At 41.8% G+C, this 21,070-nt stretch overlaps 2 protein-coding genes across 5 annotated transcripts; one reads left to right on the top strand and one right to left on the bottom strand.

The window, feature by feature from the left end:
• The first annotated feature begins 5 nt into the window (after positions 1-5).
• c18h11orf68 (chromosome 18 C11orf68 homolog) lies at positions 6-2,620 on the top strand. 4 transcript variants are annotated; one of them, XM_031585035.2, is made up of 2 exons: positions 6-131; positions 1,175-2,620. In XM_031585035.2, exons 1-2 carry the CDS (start codon positions 127-129, stop codon positions 1,998-2,000), a joined length of 831 nt encoding a protein of 276 aa, XP_031440895.1. In that variant the 5' UTR covers positions 6-126; the 3' UTR covers positions 2,001-2,620. The 4 variants fall into 4 exon arrangements, with proteins under 4 accessions (XP_031440895.1, XP_031440896.1, XP_031440898.1 ...); XM_031585036.2 differs by having other exon boundaries at positions 7-131; positions 1,238-2,620; XM_031585038.1 differs by lacking the exon at positions 6-131 and adding an exon at positions 139-502 and having other exon boundaries at positions 1,238-2,620.
• Positions 2,613-21,067, bottom strand: rela (v-rel avian reticuloendotheliosis viral oncogene homolog A). Its single transcript, XM_012830853.3, has 11 exons — positions 20,860-21,067; positions 19,276-19,314; positions 14,341-14,477; positions 10,691-10,836; positions 10,226-10,317; positions 8,587-8,721; positions 7,943-8,047; positions 6,994-7,209; positions 6,154-6,225; positions 5,887-5,973; positions 2,613-5,706 (listed from the first exon to the last, which is right to left on the bottom strand). Exons 1-11 carry the CDS (start codon positions 20,864-20,866, stop codon positions 4,835-4,837), a joined length of 1,908 nt encoding a protein of 635 aa, XP_012686307.1. The 5' UTR covers positions 20,867-21,067; the 3' UTR covers positions 2,613-4,834.
• Between the last annotated feature and the right edge of the window lie 3 nt (positions 21,068-21,070).

Below are 21,070 nucleotides of genomic sequence, written 5' to 3'. Positions count from 1 at the left end.
TCTGTGTGCGCGCCAGATTGCTCAGCTGTCTAGTTAGCCGATAACTGCGTTTAGGTTTATTGACTTGCCCCACGCAGCAATTACAGAGCATATAAGCACAGCAAAGTTGTTTTTAAGAGTTTATTTATGATGTAAGTACAACATTGTATTAGTACACATTGCAAATGTGGCGATTCATTTCTAATTAAACTAGTTAGTTCTTCCAATTATAACAACAGCTAACGTTATAGCTAGTAATTTTACGAATACTAAAAAAGTCTTGCGCGTCTTTTATCAGACATACGCCTCTCTGAATGGTCATTTTGAAAATATAAATAAAGTTTTGCAGTTGAACAGTTTGCTGAACACTTCTGCAGCGGGCATTGTGTTGGTTAGATACGCCAACTTAGCAAGCTAGCAACCTGGCGAGGAAGTGTCAACTGTAGTGAATGCGCCATACAACGTTAGCCAGGAAACATTAGTTGGGCTTTGCAGGAAATTGAAGAGTAATTCACAACAAATTGTAAGTATCTGTTATATTAATGAAGATGAAGAAGAATGAACTCGTTAAAACAGTAACGTTAGTTTATGCCGATTCGCAAACTGGTTCTTGGCTAACGGTCTCTTTTGTTGTTGTTGAATGTAGCTACGGTTAGCTGTCGCTAGCTAGCTATCGATATTAGTTTTACACAAAGCAGACTTTAAGCTATCTATCGCTAACCTGTCAATGTAGTTACACTAATGCACGCTATCTCAGTTAATTCTAAGACAATACGAGATTTTGTTGAGTTTTCCTGATTTTGTTATTAAGCATCGCAGTCGCACTTCCTGATTTAGCGCAAATTAGCAGTTAGCTCAAGAAGCCCCATGTATCTTGGAGTACAAGCTAACTTGCTGGTCTCATATAGGTGGTTAACTACATCTGAATGACAGTATTGTGTAGTCAAACATTGCAATACTTGGGTCTATTCCTTTGATTCGTATAGGAACAGTGCATAGATTATTGTAGATAATTATTATATTCTATGTTATGATGATCTGTAATGTTGTCAAGCAGAAAACAATTACATTAGCCAGTGTTTTAGGCTTGTTTAACAACATCTGTCCTTCATGGCACCTTAAAATCAAACACTAAAAATGCACACAAATGGTACTTGATAATATAATTTAATTTCTCTTTTTTTTTTTTTTGCAGTGAGGGAAACAAAAATCCAAAACAAACCACTGGTGAACAACTTGCTTTTCTACCAACTTCTAGAAGCACATACATTATGGAGGAAGCAGAAGTGTCTGTGGAGGCAGAGAAGCCAGACAGCTATACCGCCCAAGACTACGCGGCTCAGGCCATGGCGGCAGACATGGATCCCTGGATCGTATTCGACGCACGGAAGACACCAAGGGCCGAGTTTGACCGCTGGCTAGAGTCCAACAGGCCCTCGCAGGTGTCTCGGTACGAGGGTGGTGAAGAGGAGGGTGGTCAGGGCCCGGTGGGTTGGATAGCCGTGCTGGGCCCGGACCACTGCCCCCACAAGGGCGACGTGGCGGGCCTCCAAGAAAGCTGGGAACGCCTTCTGGCGAGCGGCCGCCCAGTCACCTTCCAAACGGTGAAGGAGCTGGCACTGAACCACAGCGTGCTCACCGGTAAGTGGCTGATGCACTTGGATAGCGGCTTCAAGGTGGACCATGCCTGGGAGTGCGTGGCCCGAGCCGTTCTCGAGGGTAAGATCTCCATGGCAAAGGTGAGCCCGCGCGATCCAAAACCCGACAGCAAGCACATCATCTGCGTCTACAATCAGTCTTTCGCAGAAGAGGACCAGGTCATGAGGCTGGATGCAGTCATTAGAGCCACTGGGGTGAAGTGCGGGCTGTCTTACAAGCCCGACGTCTACACCTACCTGGGAATTTACCGGAACAACTGTTGGAAGATTTGCCCCACTATCTACGAGAGCAAGTTCAATCTGGAGTGTGTGCCAAGACGCTCCCACATCATTAACAAAGTCACCAACCTGGAGGTAACGTAACCTAGACAGCTGAAGGAAAAGCTTGTGGCGAATGCCCTCTCTTAACACTGGCAAAAAGACAGCATTCCTGACTTCAGCATTGGCTGTCTCTTGCAATTATTGACACTTTCTTGTGCAAAGCAGACAGCATGTGGTTCGCTGACTAGTCATGAGCACTTCAGTTTCAAGCTTGGAAAAGCTTGGTTATCAGTCGTTTTTTTTTCATTGATTCATAAAGAGCAACAAAATGTTGCCACAGACGAAAGAAATTTGTTTGTGGATCAGAACATTTTGTTGTTGCATTTTCTTTTTTTCAGTGCAGTTGAATGCAAGTTTCTTCCGAGGTGTGGAGAAACAGTTCTTAGCGGTTACTTGCCATATCTTCCCTTGTTTATGTTTGTTGTAAAAAACAAACAAAAACAAAGACACTGCCCCAACCCAGATTTTGAACCCTTTGGTTTGTAACGAGTTGGAATGTTCTATGTTTTGTAAAAGAGTTCACAATTTGAATGCAAGTTTTGTGCTGCTTGAAGATTTAGTTGTAACAAGTTTGTGTATAGTACACATCTGCCAAAATGAAAGTTTCCATAATTTTGACATCCACAAGATATGAAAAATAAACCATATCAGGAATACTTAAACATGTTTTATTAGGAGTATATTTGACATTTAAGGACACACACAAATGTCCATGTGCAAGTCCCTCCCCCCCCCGAAAGTAAGTCCATACCCTCAGCAGAGCTGAAGGCTCTCTACAGTTACTGCATCTACACAACTTTAAATCATGAAGTCCAATAGAGTTTTACAACTATAATGGATATTATTGAGAACGAGAGTGAAATAAATTACAATAGGGCTACAAGATAAATTGGAAGATTACTGTATTAGCCAATCACGGTTGTTACTTGAACAATTGCGATTGAAACTAGCTAACAATGCAGTGTTGCCCTGTTAACATTGTTTCAGTTTTAAGTTCTAGCTCTAGAGTCTTCAACAGAATGCTCCCATGAGGTCTTCCAAATGTTAGAAGTGTCATACATAGGCCTATATTTCATACATCAGAATCCGAATCAACTATAATGGCCAAGATTGCTCACACACACAAGGAATTTGGCTCCCGCTGTGTGTACATTTTAAGCAGTTGAAAATAATGGTAACATTCAGGATTCAGTTTCCTTTTCGGTAACAGAAATTGGACAATGCGCCTTGTCAAATCCTTCAAAACTGGTACTATAAATATGCTTATTGAATTAGCATACATGACTGTATTATATAAATGCTCCCTTCTGAGAGTACAGAAACATGCATGTTTCAACTGAACGACCTCCCTCAGAAACAAAACTATGAAGCAAACTGAAATACGATCAGAAGGCACAAAAGTCAACCACAGTATCCTGCATGATTGTACAGAAGCATCAACCTATAAACCTGCGAAGGATACCTATAAGTCTTTAGGGTGGACTTATGCATTTCTCCATCAAGATACCTAAACAGAAACAAACCGTAAATAATACAGGTGTAAATATGAATTACAAGTTACACTGTTTAAAATTTGCATCGTGTCACTGTGATACAGCATAGGTCAGTTGATCAGATGGTGTATAAAATTAACCGTTCCCTTCTGTTTTTTTTTTTTTACAAACAAATTTGTAATGGTAAACAAAGGTAATATTACATAAAAGTCTGTCCTCTAGAAACAATGAAGCAGATCCAATTGTGAAGAATCCCCAAAGCCAGTAACTCGGGGGGGGGGGGGGGGGGGGGTCAGGTATTTAGCCAACGCTAAAGCGGCGTACAGACAACCTGCAAAGATCGGGAATTGAACCCAGGTCAGCCACCTACAAAGCGGTGATATACACCACATAAAAAAAAAAATGCTATAACGAATTTTTTCTGTTTTTTGCACCACCAAAATAGGCTGACGGTAAGAATTCAGTATGAATTCAGAGACTTAAGAGAATTACCAATATCGTCTGGTAAGGCATCTTTAAAATTGTTAAAAAAAGACTAACTTTAAGCCTTGTCTTGAAACAGAGAGGGAAGTGATCACATAATCACAAAACATCAGACTTGGGTCCTGACATTTCAATAAGGACACTGGGTACAACTACCATCCCGCAAAGAAAACATTTTGATCTGGGGGAAAAACACTTGTGCTTTCTTTGGTGATATTTTCTTTTCGTAAAGCTAAGAAAGTTTATAAACAAAGTCCACAGCTGATGCAGGGATTCCCTACAACCCATCAGACAGGCAATTAAGCCCCACTCATTCAAATAAATGATTTGAATGATGAACTGACAGACATGTTTGACGGGTTGTTATGAAATACCACAGCAACGACCCACGTTTGTGGTTAAAATCACCCATCTCCGATAATCCTCCGATAACTTGACTATGTACAGTAATTTTGTATTTGATTAAGCACTCATTGGAGCTACAGAAAACAGGTCGATATCTGCATCCCCAACACTGAAAATATAAATCAACATTCAATAGTCCACTTCAACTAAACTAAGTAACCCAACTTAGACTGCATGGCTAGGATATACAATTTGCTGACATTTTGACATTGATTGGATTGTTGATATAAGATACAGATAATGCAGTGGTGCCACCCCCCCCATAGCAAAGTGAAAGGGCTTTCAAAAGAGCTAAAGATACTAAACTGACCACAGTCACAAAGAAGAGTCCTACTTCTTGAAAACCTTCATCAATTTTTTTCCTCGCTGATTTTCTTCTTTTCTGAATGAGCTGGATCATCTAAAATCTTCCGGCCAAGGTAAAGTGAAAATATGGTTGTGGTGCTGCGGAGTCCTGGAGGTGCGGCCCACAAGATGATGGGTCATTGGCCCGGTTTAAGTGGGGTGACCTGACAAGAAATGTTCTTGGGTGGGACCGGCGAAGATGGACATTAGGCGCTCCTCATCTTCAGAGGTAAGGATCATGTCGTCGCTAACGGACATATGTTGCGCAGAAGGTGGGGCAATGGGGCAATCGTTCAGAAGATGACTGAGGCTGGGGGGGTAGTTCATCAAGGTGGCGCTGCTGCTGCCGCTGCCATTTCCAGTGTGGTTGATGGCAACATTCTCAACCAGGTTACCCGTGTTTGTGGCACTGCCGTAGGTCATGGGGTTGCAGGTCAACTGGCAGGTCACTGGCTGTGCCCCGATCCCTGCGGGCGTCTCGCCATGCAGGCCAGTCTGAGCCAACAGCGACTGGAAGTCTTCTAGGTTGATGTGTTCAAGGGGGCCTGAGTTGTTCTGATCAGAGAAGCTGGGGAACTCGAAATCCTCGTCGTCTGACGCCGGAGCCTCGACTTTGAACTGGGAGGCCTGGACCCCGGCGAAAGACTGGGCCGCTTCCTGGGACATGGCTGCTTGGGTCTGAGCTCCTACTGCCCTGTTCCCAGTGTCCCCGTTGCTCCTTCCGGCCGCATTCGCCACCCCGGAGTCCTGGCTGCTGGGGAAACCACCGAAGGTCAGCCCGTGAAATTGGGCCAGGTTAACCGTAGAGTAGTCCTGAGCTGTGGAGGAGGCTGAGGTGGAGGTGACGGTAGAAGTGGCTGGGGCCTGGGAGATAAAGGGGTGCAGGAGCGAGGGTTTGGGCTGGCTGTCCAAGGTAAGGCTGGTGAACTTCCAGGTATCATTGTGGAGGTTGGAGGAAGAAGAGGCTTCTGCTTTGGGCTGGGTGAAGAGCTGGCCAGGAGGAGGGCCGTAGAAAGTTGGGGCTGCGATGGGGTTTACAACAGAGAGATTCCAGACAGAGAGAATGGGAGGGAGGGAGGGGAGGGGAGGGGGGGGGGAGAAAAAGAGGAAAGAGAAAACAGTTTTGTAATCATGACCTGAAAAGTTGCGTCACACAGAAAGTACACAGCAATAATTTGACATCTATTAAGACTATTCATTACCAGCCAAAAGAGCCGCTGCTGGAGGCTTGGCTGCAGGCATCGTTCTCCTGGCGGTAGGGAATGGCCTTCTTTCTGAGCCTATGACTCCTGAGAATCAAACACAACATGGGTTAAGTCGTCGGCCAGAGTGTATATGCTATAACACAACATGACTTGATGACAAACATCATGGTATTATTGTAGAGATTACCGTTATAGCAATGCTAGTTATAGCAATGCTAGTTATCCCACCTGGATCCATAGAGATGGTAGGGAAGAAGGGCTTACCTGGGCCTATGGAGCTCAGCTGCTTGAACATTCCCTCGGTGCGTTTCCGCTTCTCAATCAGTCTGTACTCATCTGTTGGCAGAATGACGAGAGGCAGTGAATCAGCATCGTTTACTCTTGACCTGAGTGAGGTGGACCTTGACCTGAGACATGGCTAAGTTAAACTGCTGAGTCATGGCTCAGTTAAACAGCTGAGTGACTGATATTGTTTGACTTGTTTTATTTGTTTAGGACGGTGAAGAAAACGCGAATGTCAAATGTGTTTGTGGAACGCCTAGAAATTCAATAAAAAGGGCAGCAATGCAATTTAGCACTAGCTTTTTTCACCAATTATGACCTGGTTTGCACATTCAATCTCACCCATGAGAGGACCTATCTAACCGGAATCATTTTTTGTTCTAAAAACATAACCTGTGTCAACTAACTCTAACCTGACTGTCTATTTTGGGTTACAATGATTGTGTAAAATATGGTGATCAAACATTAACCAGCATTTGACCAAACATGGCTGTTTGTTACAGTATAATGCCATTCAGGGAACTAATATTTAATGCCAACTTGCTACCCCAGCCTACCATTTCATACCTATACAAATGACAAACTTTCACTGACTTTTACATTTCTAACAAACCTTTTTTTACTAACACAAGAGGAGATGCTCTTTTAAACCAATAACAGCTCCTAATCCAGGCCCATATATACTTAATTTACATATCAATGATCATCCTGGGTGTAACCCTCTTTTTAACAAAAACTGCTCCGGTTCTGTTCCCAATTCAAACGTAAGTTACACATTTTCACTTGTAAGAAACAGCTGCAAATGGCGCCTTAGGTTCTGACCTGGGTCTGATGGCAGGTACTGGAAGTCCACGGGCTCACTGACCTCCCGGTCGGAGGGTCGGCGCAGCTGCATCTTGACATGCACGGGCGCCGTGAGGTTTGCGTCGCAGTACGCAGGCGTGCGGAACACGATGGCCACCTGCCGGTGTACGTCCGCTTGCGAGAAGGAACCCTTTCCTTCCCAAGAGTCCCGGAAGAAGCGCACCTCAATGTCCTCTGTAAACGCAGACAGCAGAGCGTTCAAGCACTAGTTTTAGATTCGTTTAGAACTGCACCGTAATGCCCTGTGCAAGTACACGCATCAAAAACCTAACCCCCTACAAGCACAGACATCAAGACGTTTAAGGCATTGTATCTGGTGCCACTTTGACATGCTACAAGCTGACAGGATCATCTTATCACAGGAAGTGTGGGCCAGATACATTAGCAGGAGACCAGGACCACAGCTGATCCAGAGACTAGCAGATCAGGACCACAGCTGATCCAGAGACTAGCAGATCAGACCAGATCAGGACCACAGCTGATCCAGAGACTAGCAGATCAGGACCACAGCTGATCCAGAGACTAGCAGATCAGACCAGACTAGACCAGACCAGGATGCTGTAGACTTGGCACCAGGCCAACGTAGAATCAGGGTCAAACCTGTTCCAGATCTAGACAAGGGACCGGTTTCACAAAGATAGACGTTGACTATGGCTTAGATATAACAAATAGTCAGACTTCAGACAGATTTACCTCATGTGACCTCATCGGTCATTTCCCAAAATGAGGAACAACAAAGTCACTAAAGCTCAAGTCTAATTTGTCAAAATATAAATGTACAATATATAAAAGCAATTGTAGGGTACATCACATTTCAAGATCACCAAGATCTTCGACAACATGTTCATTTTGTGAGGGGGCGGGGGCAGGACAGGAGACAGAAAGTTGGACAGGCGGTGAAACTGACCTTTCTGCACTTTGTCACAGAGCAGGAAGATTTCGTCACCTCCCCGACAAGTTCCGGAGTTCTTGTTGAATCGGCATATCTTCAGCTCCGCTGTATTAGGCGCTCCTGTGGGGGTGGACATGGCGAGAGACTGATCGTCAGACAGCAGAAATATACACAGACAGATATGTGATTGATCTATAATTGATATACAGTATATAAAAGTGAGGACACCCCTGTGCAATATCACTTCATTGTCAAATGAGTCAAAATTGTATCACCTTTAAGTAATTGCACAACTTCTACGTTAAATGACGATTGTTCATAAGACAGAAACACTCTACATGTCAGCTTACAAATAATGCAATTATTGAGAGGTGATACAATTTGGAATCATTTAACATGGAAGAGATATTGCACAGGGGTGAACTCATATTGACGAGTATATTGTGAAGCATATTGACTGATCGATACATAGACATATCGTTGAGAGATCAATAAACAGATAAATAAACAGAAAGAAACGGACAGAAAGAGACAAACAGAGAAAAAAATGATGAGCAAAAGATTAATTTGAAAGGCAGAGGGACAGGTCTGATCAACATTAGAGGGACATCTTCATCATGTGACATAAACAAAACAGGATTTCTGACAGCTGCTCTTACTGTTGTCATAGATGGGCTGAGAGACCTGTGGATCCAGGGGGTGTAGATCTCCATTGGGCATTGTGATGGACACCTGGAGACACAGTCTCACTGCGTTCAGGTCATAGTCCTCCTCCCAGACCTTTGCCTCCGGAACTAGGGAGAGATTAGACGAGACATTAGGCTGCTGAAGACCCGGGCAACACAAGTCTGAACACTTTCTGTCAAAGACTGTTAATGTGATTTTATAATTTACAGACTACCAGTAGGCATTTACCAATATTACCAATTTATCAACTCATTTTTGTCAATTAAGTCAAATTAACCATGAACTTAATCTCAACACATCACGTTATAGGCTAACTTCATCAGGAATTCGCCATAACGACAGACTCTTTTACAGTGTATGTGCTTTTATCATTTGCAGACTAACAATAGGCATCCACAATTGTTTAATTAGCTGGGGTGGTACTGTAGACTTTGCTCTCCTGCAGCCACAGGTGCAAGAGGGACCATGAAAGATGTATTACTTCTGTGTGCATCGCACCATGCATCTCACTTCCTATGTTTACTCAAGTCTGTTGACATATTTAATGACCCCCCCCCCCCCCTTTAACCCTCACAATGTCAACCCAATTAGTCTGCTGCAAATACTACCGGTAATCACATCTCCCAGGATCACACACATGACTTTATCGCTGTAGGGAGAGTACTAGGTGTGGTACTAGAAGTACTTGAAGTAGGGGAGACGGCAGCAGCAGGAGCCATAACTGGAGCAGCAGGGCCAGTTTGCTGGGTGTGACTCCCTGAGACCAACATAACACTTTCCTGTAAGTCTAGCTGTGGAGAGTGTGTGTGGTGGGTGTGTGTGTGTGTGTGTGTGTGTGTGAGAAAGACCGAAAGAGAGATAGAGAGATAAAGGGAGAGAGAATGTATGTGAGTGAGAGTGTGTATGTGAAGTTTTGTGAACCTGATATGGGACAATGGCTGGCACAAGGCAGAAATTGGCTGAATGGAAAAAAGCAATCATTGGGGTCAGAAAAAAGTGGACTCAAATAGCTCCAAGTTTTTTTCTTTTCTTTTCTTGGCCTTTCTTTAGGACATGCATCTGAACTTGTAAACAGTTGGGGGAGAATCAAGGTGCATCCCCTCCGGCTGGCATGTCTTGTGGTAAAGGCTAAAAACAAATCCACAAATTGGTGGATTGATTCCACAAAACTATTATCTGTTTATTTTCTTCACTATACTTCTTCTTTTTTTTTTATCATAGCACTTTAAATAACAACAGAAGTTGCCCCAAAGTGCTTTAAAGGCAACCAAACCGACTATATAAGCATATACACACAATAAATATATTTAAATAAATTATTTTTGAAGTAGTTACAAGAGTCACAAGTTCAGTTCTCTATCCCAGTCCTCTATGTTTGGTCAGTGATAGGGACATCCTGCCCATATTCTGAAAGAATGTAGGCTAGCCTGCCTCAAAAGAGCAAATAATACGGCCCTATTGTTGAGCATGTCTCTCACCAGAAAGGGGCTCACCACTTTATTCTGAAGTTTTTGATATGGAATTTCAGGAGCTTTCAGGCAGTGCACACACACACTATCAGAACACACACCCTCACACAGTTCACTCATTCTCACGAGTAGCATTACTCACTGTTGAAAGGGTTGTTTTGCGTCTGTAGTCTGCAACTGACAGCTTCAGCTACATCTTTCTTCTTTACACACTGGATGCCCAGGTTCTGGAAACTGATGAGTTCAACAATGGAGATAATATTAGTCTTCTGCTACAGTTTACTGCATTGCATTCAGGAAGTCTTTATCTCTGTCTCAAACATCCGCCCACTCACTACACCTACTCAGACTCCCACACACACACACTGACACACACTGACACACACCCACATAACTGGGGCCGCTGCTTAAGGCCAATGTAGAGCATACAGTCTGTAAAAATAAGAGTCATGACCTTAATCATAACTTGTGTATAAAACAGCACCAACTACAACAACAACAGCAAGAGTAAGAACAACAATAACAGCAAGAAAAACAACACTACCACAAGCAATAGCAATAGCAATAACGACAACATACATACACACACACACACACACACACACACCTGTGCACACGTCTTTCCTGCAGGTCTGCCTCGTAGTAGCCATGCTTGCAGTCCTTGCCCACGAGCTCGTGAGGATGTGGTTTGTACGGCTGGCTCTTGGTCACCAGTGAGATGCGTACGCGGATCGGCCCGCTGTAGTTGTGAATCTGAGGGGGAGGGGCAGCACCGCAACATTTTTAACTTGGTCACTCTGGGCTTGAGGAAAAACTCTATCGACACAACCACCATTTCTTGTTCTTACAACAGAATGGTTCTGTTAACAACAACCATTTCTTGTTCTTACGACAGAATGGTTCTGTTAACAACAACCATTTATTGTTATTACAACAGAACAGTTCTGTTAACATCAACCTTTTCTTGTTCTTACAACAAAGCGGTTCTTTTAATAGACCTGGGTTTTCCTGCAACCGCTGCCGCCTTCCTTTGAACATGAGAACACAAATAGCCAAGTGGTGAACTCATGAAGTGACTTGCCACTAGTTCTCACATGAGTTTTTTTTTTTTTTTTTTGTCACTCTTGCACGTAGCACTCTTTAGTTCCTGTACAATGTGTACTTCTCAATGCACAGTTTATACGTTTTGTGCATACATATTCCCTTCCTCTTCAGCCTTTACAATTCATGCTCCGCATGTATTGAAATATGAGTCTTTTGTGAGAGTATTACTGAAGACAGGAGAGGAATGAGTCTTTAATGACTAGAAGGCATTTTTAAACATTACAATGCAACTGAGTCGTTATGAGCAGGCTGTTAAATCACAAGTGCTTCCCCTTTTTGTCAAAAACGCTTCTGACTCTTGCACCATCAATCTGTCATCATCTGTAAATCTGCCATCAAGGCATTTCTAAGTATTTGTTGATGTGGACGGCAACTGGCAGACAGTAAGCATTTATGATGTCATGTTCATAGTAAAGGAACTGATACTGCTGAGGGCGTAGTTGTTCTGATTGGCTAATAAGGTTGCCATGGTAGATGAATACTCAAAGATACCCTCCACTGAACATCAAGAGATAGTGAATAACTGCAGCAGTGTTTACAATCTAATATGTCTAATATTTCTAATATTAGATTCTAATATTCTATATTCTAATATTAGATTCTAATATTCAAATATTTCTAAGATTCTAATATTCTATATTCTAATATTAGATTATAATATTTTAATACTTCTTATTGAGGAAGAAAACAAACCCAAAGATAAGATACCTGTACACTTCAGAACGTGATCGCAGGCTGTTCTGTCCATGGCAGAGGTTTTGAAAGTAGTGTGTTTTTATCATCAGCACGGATTTACTTTGGTAGTATATGAGCTAGTTTTTGAATACATTTGGTTTACGTATTTAAGATACCAATAATAAAGGTTAAAGGTATTTTTTTAAATACTTTAAAGACTGTGTCTTTATTTAGACAATGTCTACATGTACACTCACACACAGCTCTTGTCTGATAGTGTTCATGATCATTTAAATAATGATTTTTGTTGTAATACAAATTACTGTAAGAACTTAAAATTATGGTCTTTTTCAAAGTTTATTTTTGGGTTTCCCAGGCCTTTATTTTGACATGTTAATGACAAGCAGTCAGGAAATGAGTGTGAGAGAGCTGGGGAGCAGTGACCTGGGCCAGCCTCACACCCAGGTTGTAACAGGCACTCAAGACACATACATGACATGCCATCACTGCCACGGTGACACGGTTCTCTAAAGATGTCACTCATTACTCATCCATTATCTCAGAGAAACTCAAAACATAAGTGTAGAAAAGAGGTTGAACCTGTTGAGGTTCTTTCCACTGACTGAAACATTTAAGGATCAGATGATGTATCTGATAGAGGCTTTCAGGAACTTTTAATGGTTTCCTGTTGTGTGATCCAGACTCATCTTTCTTTGTGAATTTAGTTCCTGGGACATTCAAAGTACGTGCTCTAATGTAGTTAGTGGTAGTTGTTGTGGTTAAACAATAGTTCACTTAGCACTACTAGGTGGTCTAATAAAAGTCCTGATGGTAGAAGGACCAACCCTGCTGACCTCCATTCTCAAGTATAATATGAGGAAGTAAGTACACGTGAAGTAAGTATGCACATTTGAAATTGACTTTAAATGCTTCTACTATAACCTGTAGATTAAATTAAACTACTTTTGTATTTAAACTAAGTTTGTTACTTTCAGAACAGCGTTATATGATCTTTGCGTGATACTAATAAAACAGACATATCTCCAAATTAGTATTGCACTGAAACTCTTAATCTGTACTGCAAGTCACTTTGGGGAAAAAAGTGTCTGGTACATGACAAAGTAAACATAAAAAAAAAAGTTTGGATTAACCAGTTGAACAAGCTTTTGTTGACGGCAAGCTATTTAACACTTTCCCATCCTAGTGTAAGCAAGATGTTAACATAAACAACCAAAAAAAAAAAAATCTACTTGCAGGATGTTGGCTAAGTGGTTTGAATAATACATTTTCTTCTGTCAAACTGCAAGGGTAAATAACTGTCAGCAAGACAAACTCCAACAGCTGTTTTAGCACTTAGTCACGATTGATATATTTCAAATGTGGATATATTTGGCTTTTTAAAATCTATTAAAAAAATCGTAATAAAAAGTTTGTCTATGATGTTGACATCATCAGTGCTAAAACCAACAGGCCTACACTCCAGCACAGGTTACACTGTAGTTAAGAATAAATTAAATAGTTTAAGACTAAATTAATTAAGATTAAATATTACACATTCCCTTAAGAACATTCCAGAAATAGTTTGTGCACACATCATCTGGCTATCTATTAATCTCTCTCACTAGCAGCCATCTGAACAGCTAATCTGCATAAGATGACCAACTAGAAAAAGAATCAGTCTGCTATAAGAGCACTACTTGAGTTTGATTATCATGTGTAGCTGTTCATTAACAGCATTTTCTAGCTGTGTGATTCATGCCATCCAAAACAGCACAGCTGGCCAGAGTGCGTGACTCAAACAGGGCTCATGTGGTTACGGTTGTTTGCTGTTGCACAAGTCACTTTCAGCTAAATGCATTTGTCATTTGTACACAACCATTACTGTCAGTACATTTCCATTTATTAACACAAACAAGGGGGGTGGCTCGTCGTTCCAACATGAATCCTTCTTCACTGACAGATATGGGTTGCTCTCAAGTGGAAAAAAAAACCTGAGTCACTTTTTGTTCTTCGAGAACTCAGATAAGAACTGTCCAGTGTTTGTCTATGCAGGAACACTGAAGACCCATAATAGATTCTACAGATCCTCTAAGGGGTCAGTATATTTAGGAGGGGTTGACGGCAGAAGAGGTTAGGTAGACTAAAAAAAAAAAATAACCCTAAGTCTTGATGACATGTTTTGTGCAAGCTCAATTAATGTTTAGATAAATAGTGCAATGATATCACAGTTTCTCCAAGCCTAATGTCTCATCAAGGCTAATTAATCATGTCTGATGGCACCACACTGCTCTTAAGGGCCATTGTGTGTTGGCCTATGAGAATCTATTTCAAAAAATCGTAATCAAAAGTTTGTCTATGATGTTGACACCATCAGTGCTAAAACGTACAGGCCTACACTCCAGCACAGGCAATATGGTAGTTAAGATTAAATTAATTAAGATTAAATAGTAAACATTTCCTTAAGAACAGCATCCCTACCTTGATTGCAGGATGTGTCTTGGTGGTTTCGTTAGTCTTCTCCCCCGGGATGCTGCCCGCCGACCGCCCCTCGCACTTGTAGCGGAAACGCATACCCCTCGCCTTGGGCTGCTCAATGATCTCCACGTACGGAGTGCCTACCATCACAGACAGGTCAACAGTGAGCCACAGACAGGTCAACAGTGAGCATATGGCCCCCATACTGTGCTTCTCTAGGTGAACTAATAGCCTTGTGGAGTCACAGTTAACTAGACTACTTCACTAATATAACACTATACTTAATAAACTACATTATACACTCCTTCATATGCTACTATACTTTATAAACTCCATTACATACATGAAGTAGTACATTTAATATATTAATGCTAGCCTACACTTTAAGTTTTTGTCAACTAGCAGGCTAATAACCTACTAGACAACAGACTCTTGTGAACACTAACAACAGCAGAGCTGAGAATGATAAAAGCTCGCTGTAAAAGCATTACTGGGGGATTTGTACACATTTGTAGGGCAAAGGCACTACTATCGCTGCCAGGGTTGTAGGAAAAACATTTTGCAGGGCATGTACTCATAATGGAAAATGGTGCCTGCAACACAGTGGGTTGGGGAGGAAGGTGATGGGTTTCGTTGGTGAAGAAAATACGGTTATGGGGAACTTCTGCTGCCAAAGGGCAGCAAGGAGCGGGGAGAGGCAAGACATCATGGTTCAACATGCGCACGGCTCCTATACAGCTGAGCTGCTAAACGAACACCAAAGTCATGGGCTTCATACCCAAGGAGCACAGACAGTGAGGGAAATGTTTGAAATGTAAGTTCGTAAGTAAGTTTGTACTGCAAATCGCTTTGGATTAAAACGTCTGCTAAATTAACAAATGCAACTGACGTAAAATGGGGTCTATCTGTGTGCATTTCAGTGTAGTCAACAGAAAGGCCATGTGTTCACCTCCAAAACGCAGCTGACACCAATACATGTAGGCACTACCCTGCAAATGTCACTGATGAAAGTGGAAATTAAGGGTGTTTGCTAGTTAGAACAACTGAGTGTATGATACATTCTATTTTTTAACCATTAGTGAAGCTAAACACCATTCTGGTGGGATTTCTGTATGTATAAATAATACAAAACATATAATAATAATAATAATAATACACAACATATCCTGTCTGAGGAGCACCGGTGTTGCTGAAATAGCCTTCCTTAAGCCCGAATTATAGATCTGCGTCGGTGTCCGTCCGTTTTACGGATGGGCGGGGAAACAGATTCGGACGGATTCGGACGTACTGTTTTTGATTTATACTTCTTCGACGGCTGTGGGTGTTGAAAACAATTCACCGCCAGAACAGTGGGTGGTGCAGCGGTTTTTTGGTCACAGACGATCTACTACGCGACCTCTTTGAGTGATAGAATTCGTCGATTGTTTATCTCCCTCCTCCCAGCCGTCACGTCATCAAGAGCAACAGGTGTAGTCACATGGGTCTTTGAGACATACTACATTACAATGAATGGTCTGTCTAACGCTATATATTCACTTGAAAAGGCAAACTTATCTCCATCATGGTAGGTATTATTTGTGTGAAAAATAGTAGCAATCTATAACAAAATGATATGCTTATCTTACATACACTATAGAAACTATTAAAAACGATTCAATGAAATGAATACTATCTCATTTTCTTTGGTATTTTTTGTCATATTCAGATTTGTAATGATGATTGCTGGGTAATATGTATGCTGTTGTCCAATGTCAAGTCTCTATTTGATCATGTGAGGAGACGATATGATAGTTTAGGCGCAACATCTGAACGTCAAGACCAACAAGCTGACTGGGCAAATAAATATCTGTGACAACGTGATTACAGGAGGCAAACTGGTATCAGGGAAGAAGTTAAAAATAAACTGTCATCTGGAGAGTTTAAAAGAATACAAAACGAGGGGGAATCTACTGTATGGAGATATTTCTGCTTAGTAGTCAACGCGGATTTATTAAACCTGGATGGTTGGGGGAGAGAGATGAACGTCAAAACCGACAAACCGGGCCAGAGGCAAAAGCACCTGTAAGCTGAAAACAATGGCTTTCAAACATAAGCGTGATAAGGCATTGAACATTCCATATTTAAATATCTTAATAAGTAGTCAAGTCAACGTGTCTGCCTCACGTGATGGAGAAGTTCGTTTTTGAGACTAAAATAAATCACATTTAGGATAATAGCCTTCTTGTGTGCGGGGATTTTTTTTATGTCCTAGCTGTGACAACGCGATTACAGGAGGCAAACTGGTATCAGGGAATAAGTTAAAAAATAAACTGTCATCTGGAGAGTTTAAAACGATACAAAACGAGGGGGAATCTACTGTATGGAGATATTTCTGCTTAGTAGTCAAGGCATTGAACATTCCATATTTAAATATCTTAATAAGTAGTCAAGTAAACGTGTTTGCTTCACATGCTTCTCCCCTGTACAAAAGCGTCGGCTAAATGACTAAATGTAAATGGATTAGACCTCGATTGTTGGACTATGTAGATCGTTTTATAACGAACTTTGTGCACTTAAAGTTTAAAAAAAAAAAGAAACTGTCATCTGGAGAGTTTAAAACGACACTCGAGGGGAAATTTACTGTAGGCCTATGGAGATATTTCTGTCGGATGGCATCATATTCTATGCGGATTCTAATGAGGCTGTTTGATATGTCCAATGTAAGAAGTGTGAAGCTTTAATGAAATATGATTGATGCCATCCTCTTTCTCCACAACATGGATTAAACATCGATGGTTGGACTATGTAGATACTTTTATAAGGAATGTGTCAAGAAAAAAGATAATCTTCAATGGTAAGACTTGTTTTATTCGCGCCTCTTCTGGTGTAGCATATAACGTGAGTTTTATTTAGGCATATCAGATGCATAGCGTGTGTAATGTGTAGGCCATTTCATTCCGTTCTTGCAATGTGAATAATTCATTTCAATATGCTTATATCCCTTTTGTGCGCGCTTGTGCGTTTAACGGGGCTTGTTTGTGTGAGCCAGTGCATTTATCATTCATCTGTTGATGCTCGAGTTTAATAAAGGCAGGCTATTCTTAAGAAACGTATGTAAATGTGTCAGTAGTATGAACAGTTGAGACATTGACTCATTGGGGTTCGGACTAAATATTTTACTTTAATATATTTTACTTTTATCGGGCTGGGGTAGGGCTGGGACAAGTCAGCGCGATAAGGCATTGAACATTCCATATTTAACTTGGCATAGTCGCCCCATAATGCCGTGCGGCGGGCACATACTTTTCTCGATGTGATGCAGCGCATAGACATATATACATGTCTATGATGCAGCGCCCAACTGTTCTAATTGCATGTCGTTGTTCTGTGTTGGGACGGAGTTTATACAGGTGTGTGACGGTAGCACAGTCTGTTCGTGATAACTTGTAGCAGGGCATAAAGCCCGTGCCATTTTGACATTGTATTGTGTTTAGTGTTTAATTAAAAGCCATAACAAATATTCCACACTTCCGTGATTTGTTACAATATCTTAATAAGTAGTGAAGTCAACGTGGATTCTATGGATTAAATTAATTTATTGACACATCTTTTCAGGACGGCCACAGCGCTTTAAAACGACGTGTTTATAAGTTACATTATTCAAAGATGGTAGATAAAAGGCGAGATAATCGCCAGGTGTAATAAGCCTACTTTCTCATTATGTGTGTGTGTTAGGGTTTGTAATGCAATGGTGTTGGCTGCAAGTTAACTCCACTTCACGTTAAGGTTAGCTTTTGTATATGAGCATTCATTTCAACTGTTCCATCATCTGAAATATCACGGTGTCGAAAAACAAACCTTTGATCTAAACAGAATATTCAGTATGGAATGGGAATATTTCAGAGCAGGGCTATCTTTATCGCGTTTGACAAATATGCTCCGATTGCTGTGATGTCTCCTGTGAGAATGGGATAGTATTCTCTCCTATGAATTTGCGGTCATTTGAGCGTCCTTATAAGTGTTTCAGAAATATCTTCAGACCTCTTCTGTTATGTTTGTTCATAATCAACTAGAAGAAGCTTGTGAGACGGTCTACAGGCTATTCATAAAAAACATACGTAAATGTGTCATTAGTATGAACAGTTGAGACATTGACTATGTCTGGTTGGATTCCGACAATATATTTTGAATGGCTGTCTGGCTCGGGCACTACTCTGTCGGACGCAGGCCGGGCTCGGACAGAAATATTCGGCTGATCCACACTCTATAACAGAATAGGAACAGATAGGGAATGAAACAGGAAATGTGAGATTCCGGAAATGATGTCGTTAGGAAATGATTTCGTTAGCGGACCAATCACAGCCAAGGGGGTATCCGTCGCTATCCGTTCGTATCCGAAAAAGTTACAAAAATCGAGAGGTGCACGTCGGTGTCCGTCCAGCTCTCCGAAGGGCTCGGATGGGCTCGGATGGGCGTTCCACCACGGGGAAGGGTGTTGCCAAGGCGTGGCTATGTGTCCGGACGGACACCGACGCAGATCTATAATTCGGGCTTTACTGTGGTGTTAGCTGTACCTAATGACACTGTGTGCCAAAGTGACCATGAAAAGGACATATTCACTACCCTATCCTACAATTAGGTGTATCACACTTCAGCTAACTGCTCACTTTTGTCGAAAGGGACTTCTAGAGCAGAGCAAGACCAATTTGGCTCTGCTGAAGATACCAAGATTTTAGGATTTCGTGGGTAGTTGGATTCAAGACAGTGTGTGAGAGGGATTCGTGCCAAAACATTCGTTCCCATTTACATTTGTGCAATGTTGTGCTCTGTATGACAGTATGGATAGGCTTTGCCTGTTTGAAGTTTTCCTATGGCTGCAAAATGATTAGCAAGTTCCAGTTTTCTTTGCTGGTGTTTAGACCATTGCTTAGGAGTGGAGTTGATGTGTTCATGTCTTACCTGAGGGAACAGGCGGCTGCTGTGACCAGCCAAACATGCCTGAAAAAATAAACAAGGAAAAGATCCATAAACAACACTAGCAAAATAGCAAGAGGATAATAGAATACACATTCACCGTGACTGAACAAAGACAAACGAACAAAGGAGATCCCAGAGGGAAAGGCAACGGTGAGACACTTCTTTTCTCACTGGTAAGCTCTAACCCGGAAGTTAGTTTCGAAGTTTGACGTGGACAGGACTTCTCTCGAAAATCTTCCTAGACATGCTCTTTATCAATATACAGTGTGAGTCAAATACTACTATCACGACCTCAGAGGGGAATTTGTCATTGTAAGCCACCTAAGAATGAAATTGCAGTGTGAAATAAATGTAACCCTCATTGAGGGACAACTAGGCATGAGTCTGCTTTGTTTGCGCTGAAAATAACATCGACTGAGATTTGAGTTAGCCTAAAACAATTGACTATCTCGAGAGGACGATTGAAAGCGGCATGTCAAAAAGTAGGAGGGCCCGTATGTTTGTTTTCCAAAATGTCGTCTTTTTTAGAGGCACCTTCCAAGTGTACAGACACTGCACTGAGTCCGAACTAGATTATAATTAGATTCGTGTTGTACCGAAAGGATTGGTCCTGGTTGAAGATCCTACATTTTCAATGCTCTTGGTTCATGACACGAGTATGTTAGTGTAACGTTAATCAATGCCGCTGTTGTCTAGCGTGGACATAATTTATTTAGGATATAAATGTTGGGGCAGATTATAGAGAAAAAGTGCCAACTAATCATTGCGAAAACATATTATGTCACCGCTGGTTGTGTACAGCAGAGTGGAGACGTTATGGCTAAGTTGGCACAATGCCCCAGTGACCTTTCATTATCTTTTGCGTGACTTGCCTAGATGTGAGAACTTAGTAAATAGCCTCGTTGTGACTCAATGGCGGGCACAGAACAGTCTGTGACACCGACGGGCCTTTGATGAGACAGGGTGCAACTTGTGAAACAACGTAGCCTTTCAACAAGCTGCCGCTGTCCGAACACTTTTTGACACTTCTGAAATGCGTGCGTGATGCGTGGTGTGTGTTGAAACTAAATAGCGGCTGTCAATTCCTGCAGTTGAGAGGGGCCTTTGACATCTGATCCAACTGAAACCTGACTGTCGATTTACTTTCTACACGAGACAACCGCAACTTACGGTCCAGCTAACTAGATAAAGGAGTTGCCCAAACGCAAGGGGTTTAGGGTTGGACAAGATTTGCGCCTAAACTACACATGTGCCTACTTCCTGGAAACGTGATAGAGGTTATCCGAAACGTTAAAAGTTAATCAGGGTTGTCAAAGTCCCTCAAATAAAGTTACTTTTTAAGCTATGACTCATTTAGTGTAGACTTTTTTCGACTGGTAAGAGTACCCTAAGCTAATTGCTGAGTATTTCGGTTTCTATTTTCCTCCTCCAGCTGCATTGCGCTGAACTCAAAATCGGGGTTTCCCCCTTTCGACAAAACACCAGCAACCATAAACTTCAGTGCATGTCTAGTAGCAAATCAATGCGTACCCGTAGCCTTAAGAACAACCTCTACGTTGCGCTTACCTGCCATTTGTACTCCTGTGGCAGCTAAACTTTGTGATAGATAATCCAAACAACCGAACAATATCCAACGAAATAGCTCCTTTTCTGCTTGTCGATAATGTTATTTGTGTCCCTGTCGGTATGTTGTCCGCCTCGCCTCCTCCACCGCTGCGAGTCAGTCGAAAGCAACTTTCTCGCTCTGAGAACCTCCTCCGCCCCCTCCCAATTGTGC

This window comes from Clupea harengus, chromosome 18 (assembly GCF_900700415.2).
Source record: "Clupea harengus chromosome 18, Ch_v2.0.2, whole genome shotgun sequence".
Lineage (NCBI taxonomy): Eukaryota > Metazoa > Chordata > Actinopteri > Clupeiformes > Clupeidae > Clupea > Clupea harengus.
This window is presented reverse-complemented; position numbering and strand designations above follow the sequence as displayed.

Coding starts and splice junctions, on each gene's coding strand:
- rela (XM_012830853.3), bottom strand. Junction 8,048..8,586: donor TCAGCCCATCTATGACAACA/GTAAGAGCAGCT, acceptor CCACCCCCACAG/GAGCGCCTAATACAGCGGAG. Junction 5,974..6,153: donor GCTGAGCTCCATAGGCCCAG/GTAAGCCCTTCT, acceptor TTTGATTCTCAG/GAGTCATAGGCTCAGAAAGA.